The sequence below is a fragment of the Brachyistius frenatus genome, unplaced genomic scaffold, assembly GCF_029030835.1.
Source record: "Brachyistius frenatus isolate BFR_SWC_R1_liver_20210118 unplaced genomic scaffold, ASM2903083v1 Contig_272, whole genome shotgun sequence".
NCBI classification, from domain to species: domain Eukaryota; kingdom Metazoa; phylum Chordata; class Actinopteri; family Embiotocidae; genus Brachyistius; species Brachyistius frenatus.
In genome coordinates this window covers 230,001-237,557 of record NW_027210871.1, presented here as the reverse complement: position 1 = coordinate 237,557, position 7,557 = coordinate 230,001, and the positions used below count along the sequence as shown (strand labels likewise).

General features: G+C 44.2%; 1 protein-coding gene across 1 annotated transcript in view; it reads left to right on the top strand.

Annotated features, from left to right (window-relative positions):
- The first annotated feature begins 6,803 nt into the window (after nucleotides 1–6,803).
- The window catches only part of mob2a (MOB kinase activator 2a), a 61,734-nt gene continuing 60,980 nt past the window's right edge, over nucleotides 6,804–7,557 (top strand). The window contains exon 1 of the mRNA XM_069721769.1: nucleotides 6,804–7,014. Coding sequence (XP_069577870.1) covers nucleotides 6,998–7,014 — 17 coding nt within the window. The 5' untranslated portion in view covers nucleotides 6,804–6,997. The remainder of the gene's footprint in view (nucleotides 7,015–7,557) is intronic.

Genomic DNA, 7,557 nt, shown 5'->3' with positions numbered 1-7,557 from the left:
GGAAAACAAAAATCCATTCCCACCCTAACACTACATCCATCATTGTGCCTGTTGTTTGGGCCGGGCTGGTTCCACAGTCACAGAGACACTATGACTTGTATGCTGCTGAGACAAAGGCTGAATCTCTCACCCTGCAGACTGCTTGCTGCTGACACACAGTGTTTGTGGCTTGCTGCTCTGTTATCATTTCTCCTCTCTCTGCCCATGACCTCAGAGCCACATGCAAACTATTTCTGTGGAGTTGCTTCTGGCTGAAAATGACTTCATGTCTGATTTGCTTGAAACAGAAAGGGTGTGCGGGGGGTGGGGGGGTGGGGCATCACAGTGTTCATGGAAAATTGACTGCATTAAAACAGCATGCGTTGAATATTCTGTAGACTGGCTGGTTTGGGGTTTTGATATACCGGAGGCAAGACTGTGCAAGTGCTGCGCCTCGTCTCCCAGCTTCCCTTTTTAATAAAAATCCCAGGTGGTTTTCATTGTCTTTGGTCAAGCAATCCTTCTGCTTTCACTTCACTCCCTTTGTTTTCAAATCACAACAACAACCAGTTTAGATTCATCTCCATCATCATGCTTTCCTCCACGTCTGTCCTTCTTTCTGTTGGAGCTGTGGAGCCAGGTAGGTCTGCAGACATGAGTAATGTGGCTCAGGCTGACTCACACACCACGACATCAGCCGTCAGTGTGGAGCCAGCAATGACACAAACAAACACACACACACACACACACACATCATATAATGAGTCGACACACAGGCAGACAGACTTGGCGGTGCCGAACATCTGAAACCCGGTCGTGCAAGTGGCCATTATCATCACCTTATATGATGTGATCACTATTGAGAAACTGGAAATTAATCCATCGGTGATGAGATCAGACATCTGACAGTAAACATGTCTTTGACACAAACACACACACACACACACACACACACACACACACACACACACACACACACACACACACACACACACACACACACACACACACACACACACACACACTTACTGCATGTATTTGTGTCCTAATATTGAATATAATATTGATAAAGTTTCAGAATCAATGATTTCTAATCAAAACATATGTGAGAAAAACAATGTTCTACCTGAGCTACAAAAACAATGTCTGTGTAATTTATGTAAACACACACATCTGCACACACTCCTCATTGCATCTATTAAACATATATTATTCATGCAAGAGTAATGTGAGGTGTCTCCGTTTTAATGCCTCCTAATGGCTTTTTGAGTTACCGCTGCCAGATATGAATAAATCATATCAGTCATGGCGCAGCCAACGCTTCACTCACCCTGCAGCACTAAACTGATCTATAGGTATGTGGTGAGTTTGGTTTTCACATTATGGCTAGTCTTTTTCTGATCCAAAAATACTTTAAAAGATTTAGAGAAAGAAAAGGCCTCAGGTCTTCTTTTTGTCTTTTTTTTTTTTTTTTTTTTAAACAAATGTGATTTTGGTGCTTCTTCTGAGTGATTTCACCACCTACTGTTCTGTCAGTAAAGTTACTATTATATAAGACTGTTATAATTACAACAACAACAAAAAAAATCAAATCATCTCCTCTGCTGTGATCAAGACAGGTATTTTGAACAGACACCCTCTTCAAGAAGCTGCAGCGGGTGCACACAGTGAAGGAAAGGCCACAGCTGTGCAGTGCAATACAGCCTGCTACAGCAGACATGAAACAATACCTACTTTGTGAGGCGTGTGATGTCTCATTTTTATCTATCTATTACAGACCTTTGTTGTTGCTGATATTTGGATACATGTAATTAACAGTTTCAATTCCAGTTCAGATGTAGTGGAGTTAGTGGTGAATGCTGGCTCCTTGATCCTATAATTCATTGCAAGTGTATTGTAAAATGCAATATTTCCCTCTCCCTCCTAAACACTTTATAATACACCACAAACAAGGTCAAGGTTAAACAACAGTTTATGTCAGTCTTAACTGAACATAACAAACTTGACGATGATCGTGTTAAATGGAGTACAGTTGTTTTCATTGCGTTCACTGACTTTATCTCTCGGATTAGGCATCATGCAGGGCGGACTGCGCTAGACTGGCTGGGATGCTGTGCAATGGGAACATATCGACCCCCTGGATGGCTGCGTATCGACGTGTGGATGGATTTCAGGAAGTGACCTTGGCTAACTCAGTCGAGCACTTGACCAGAGCCCGGCTCATTTTCCCACAGAGCACATATCTGGCACCAGCTGCCCCTCTGAAGTCACACCGCAGGATGTATCCTTATGAGAGGTAAACATGGTTCTCGGGACTGATCTGAGGTCATTGGCAGACTGATCTTTGGTCGCTGCAGTCAGGCTGAAATGCTGCCATGAATTTGGTAATGGGAGTGTGACATAAACTGTGGGTGTGAAGTAGAGTTCATGGAGAGGCTGGAGGGGACTAGAGGGAAGGTTACGGCATCAGCTACCCATGAGCAAGGCACAAAGACAAGCAATGCACCATTATGATACAGTGAATCAGTCTAAGCATGAATCGGTCATGTATGACAAATACTGTAGGGCTTTTTATCAGCGGGGATTTTGACTTGATAGAAATTCAAAGGTGTTACAACATGCAGATTCTTTCATTTTAATTTGCTCAGGTTTTGAAAGTGCCTCTGTCCCAGCCCTTTAAAGGTGAATTTAACGCAAGTCTCTATCCGGAAACAATGGCCCAAATTTTCAAGATAATCCAGAGAACTCAGTTTAAGAAGATTTTTGTGGGACTATGCAGAAAGTGGTGGTAGGAGCATGTCTTCTCTACATCATCTATAGTAACAGGTATATTGCTCCTACTCAGGGATCTCTCTACTGATATTTCATTTATTTAACTTTTAAATCCTGCACTGAGCAAAACAAACAAAACTCCATTGACTTCCATTGTTTTGGGGTGAATACAAAAAAATCTCCAGAGTAGCAAAACTGTCTGCATTGAGATTAATTAAATAAATAAAATTATATCTGATCAAACAAAGCAAATCACAGTTGTGATGCTATAAACAAGCAATTATATTTCAATAATTGGGCCCAAATTTGATCATGTTTTTTAAGGGCCTGAAGAAACTAAATAAAAAAATACTGTAGGCTGTTCTTTATAATTTAGATTAATCGACCCATTATCAGTCACTGTCATCAGGAAATAGTAAATAACCCTTTGTGTTCACTTTCTTGAATAATATAAAGAATTTTAATATATTACATTTTCTGGGTTATTCCTGACTCACAGCAATGATCAGCTTTACACAAGGTGGATAGATTTTTTTTTAAATTTAGTTTTGGTTGGTGTATCTTTAAAAGAGACTCTCAGAGTTTTTACAGTCCATTTTGTCCTTGATTGAAAGACTTATGCCACAGATCCACAGCTGGTTCCCTCAGTATTTACACTATAGCCTGTTAAAAGAAACCGGACCGTCTGCACCACTCCGGTGTTAACAAACGTCCCACACCGCTCCCATGTGGCCATTAATGGCATTACACCTGCACCTAAGCCACTACAGCTTTACTATTTTCATTTTTCATGATAATACTCTTCCAGGGTATTATTTTGAATGCAATAGTGTTTCTAAACTGTTGCTACTTTTACTCAAGTAAAATATCTTTGGACTTTATTTCAATAAAACTGTTGAAAACTTACTAAAAGTAGTTCCATTGTGGGTTCACCGCTCTTTCACTTAATTTTTCTTAGCCTGTTGTTACTATCAAATCAAAGTCTGTTATCTGTTGTTTGTGCATTGTTACAGACTTTAGTTGTGTCGTCAAAAATGTGATATCATGCTTCAGTCACCTTTGAGGTTCATGCAATTATACAATTTGTTGGCGAGAAGGTCACAATGTTCAGCAGCCACCAGGCGGCGCTGTTGGACTATAATTGTTATCACGTTGCAGCTCTGAGCTCAAATCTTTGTGCATCTTCTTTACGTGCATACTCTTTTTTTTAATATATATATATAAATTCACACTTTACTCAGTACAACTTATTGAGTACTACTTACCTATTCACGGATTTGTCACATGGTCATAGGTTTGACCATCCTGACAGTCTCCTGTCAATCATCACAGCGACTCCGCCTCCTGCTTGAGTTGATTGGTTGCCAGCAGGAGTATCAAGGAGCCAATCACGTGTCTCTGCCTCCTGTTAACAGGGCTCCTATTCTGAATGCCCTCTCTGCATGCCCTCTATTTATAGATGTGCGAGGATGCATCGCGGAGCATGGCAGAGGAAGGGAAGGAGGAGGAAGTAAAGTGGAATACAGACAGAGAAGAAGGAAGAGAGGAGAGTCAGGGGTTGATGACGCTATACGTCTTGCTGTGATGCTCTCTCAGAGACAGATAGGCTGGAGGAGAGGAGAGGAGAGGAGACCAGTCATTTGTTTTCAGGGCAAAGTACATATTGATCTCATCTTTTCCAACCTGACCGATGAGGAAAACGAGGGAAATGAGAAGAAGGAATGGAAGAAGAGAAAAATGCTATTAAAAGCTATACAACAAGTGGAGATGGTTGAGTTTAAGGCCGGGGTATGATGAACTCTGTGATTAGATATACTCCTGCCCCAAAATAGAACGGCCAAATTTAAAACCTGACAAATGATAGATACAATATAGTCAGTAAATCACATGTACGCTGCAGGAATCCTACACAAACCTTGGGGCTGCAACTGACACATTTATTTTAATATCAAATAATTAGTCAATTTTGCTTTTGACTCATCTTTTCAAAATTTAAATCAAAAGAATGAATATGAAATAGAATCAATAAAATGTCGGAGAACTGCAGAAGATATGCCCATCACAATCTGTCAAAGCTAAAGGGGTCTTCAAATGTGTTGTTTTGTTCAACACACTGTCCAACAATTCACTTTTTAGCTACATAAAACAAAGAATAGCTGCCATTTTTGAGAAGCTGAAACCAGTGATTTTACTCAATGAATGACTTTATCAGTGAATTGATTATGAAAATAGATTTTCCTACAAGCAATTAATTGGCTTGTTTTAGCACTACTTCTTCGTTCACTGAACAACTGACAAAATGTCTCAAAAAGTGGAGACCGGTGAGGACAAACACGTTTCAGTGACTGAATTAAGTGTAGAGCTGGCTGGCTGGTCATCAGTTAACTTTAGACTTTTATGTGGGTGAAGTGCACAGACCAGAAGTATCACTAGACATAAAGCACAGTTTATTCGGTGTGGGAGAAGTCTGTTCCTGAGAGCCAGTAGAGCAGTATAGATGATATAATAATCCAGCCAGCGATACATTGTTCATTACTGTTACTGCTCAGCCTGCAGTAAAGGGTCAATGCACGTGAGTATTTTTCTGTTGAGACTTACGGCCTGTGGTGACACCTTTCACGGTTTTATCCGAAGAGTTATTTTAATCCTATGTGATGGAAACAACTGAAGGCAGAAGCGCAGACAGATCAGCGTCTCCACAGACCAGCGTCTCTGAGCCCCCAAGTTTCTGTGGCTCATCAAAATCGGCTAACTACAACTTAACTTGGAAACGTGCACAGTATGAGCACAAAAACTAAAAATAATAAAGCTATTACAACTACATTTAAACACATAGGCCCTGTACAGTGTAAGACCGAGGCATAACTGTACATAACAATAAGTCTTTGTCCGTCAAAACCTATTGACATAAACCAGACTTGGGTCATTTGCCCTGCAACTGCCTGCTTGGTAATCCAGTTTTAGGACAAATCTGGATTTAAATCTTAATTTCCATTGTGTGTCCTCGCTGACACAGCTTGAAGCATGCCCACAAAATGTGACAAGGGGATCCTTGGAACAGCAGGTTTTTTTGTTGTTGTTGTTGTTGTTTTTTTCTGGCATGATGCAGTGCCTGCTTACGAATCCTCGGCACAAGTTAAAGATAAAGATATGAAGGTTTCTTTGAGGGCCTGAAGTTATCTGAAACGTCATCGTTTTGGGACCCTTTAAGGGAACCCCGGTTGTGTTAACCAAGAATGACAAGTGTTGTAACATTGAAGCTGTCAGCAGCAAATGAAACAATCGTCCCGTAAAGTGGGGGGGGAAGTGTTTTGGTTGTGGGTGTCTATTTATAGTACGGAGACTCAAAATGAACTGATTTTCCCCTTCTTTTCTTTCTTTTTTTTAAAATTTATTTATTTATTTACCAACCGCAAATCCCGTTGCATCCGCGGCCGTACGCATTTTACGCACAGGAGAGACGAGAGTGGGTCGGGTCTGTGTTTACTTCCGGACTCCGGTTCAGACCTCGCTCAGAGAGCGGCGGACCAGCGGAGGATCAGGCTGGCGGTTTAGCGCGGTTAGCCACACACAAGGCTTCATGACAGAGGGTTTACCGGGTTGACCGGCGGCATCCTTCACTTTCGGCGCCACCACTGCACGAATCGGGACACCCCGACTCCGGACGGACTCGCACCGCTGCCCTCCCCGCCCCCCCCCGTCCCCTCCACCACCACCACCACCGCCACCACCACCCTCCTCCACCGGCTCTTCTCCTCTCTCCTCCGCTTCGCCTTTCGTGCCTCAAAGTCACTCAACGCTGCCCTGCTAACGGACCGACCTGACGGTGCCGCAGCCGCCGCTTCACGAGCCGAGCTAGCCGGGGATAAAAAACAAAAACAAAACGAGGACAATCGCCTCAAAAGTTTAAGCCGCGTCTGACCGGACCGGACCGGACCGGACCGGGGACTCTGCAAGCAAGCGAGGGAGAGACGCGGGGCCCCCCGGGGGGGGAGAGAGCGAGAGAGCGAGAGAGAGCGACAAGGAGGACTCGGGTGGCTGGTGGTTGGTGGTGGTGGTGGTGGGTGGAGGAGGAGGAAGGCAGCACCCAGGGCACCGAGGGTGGTGGCTGGACAAACTAAAAAAAAAAAAAGGGGGCTCTCTGACTCTTCCAGCTCCCTGGTGGATTTATCCTCCCTCTCCTCTCCTCCTCTCTCCCCTCTCCGCCAGCTAACGTTAGCTCAGCTAGCTCCGAGCCGACAGCACCATGGACTGGCTGATGGGGTGAGTACACACGCGGCTAAGAGCTCCGCTTCTCCCCCCCCCCGGTGACAGGTCGACTGCGCAGTCCTCCCGCTCGCCGCCCTGCAAACCCACCCCTCGGTATAGCTGACACCACGGGAGAGTCGGCCATTAGACGAGGTGCTTTGCGTTACCGTTGAATACTGTTGTTTTTTTTTTGTTGTTGTTGCATTTCTTCCTCCTCCTCCTCCTCCTCCCCACTTTTAAACGTCTAAACCCGGCTGTAAAAAAAAAAAAAAAGAAGCGGGGTAGCATTAGCTGTAGCTTCGCCCTTGGTAGCCAAGCTGGTAGCGGCGAAACCGGCCTCGTGATTAAACGTTTTTCCCGGGGAGGGCGGAGGGGAGGGCCCGGGCGTCTACCGTGGCCTGCGGGGACAAACCGGCCCGGAGGTGGGCAAATGTCGCTGCGGAGGCCGTTTAGTTTATTCATTCATAGGGACGCGTCGACACGGCGGTGGGCTAACACGCTAGCAGCCTGTCACTGGCCGGGTTGACTTTTATTTCCCGTGCAAGGTGCGCTTCCTGT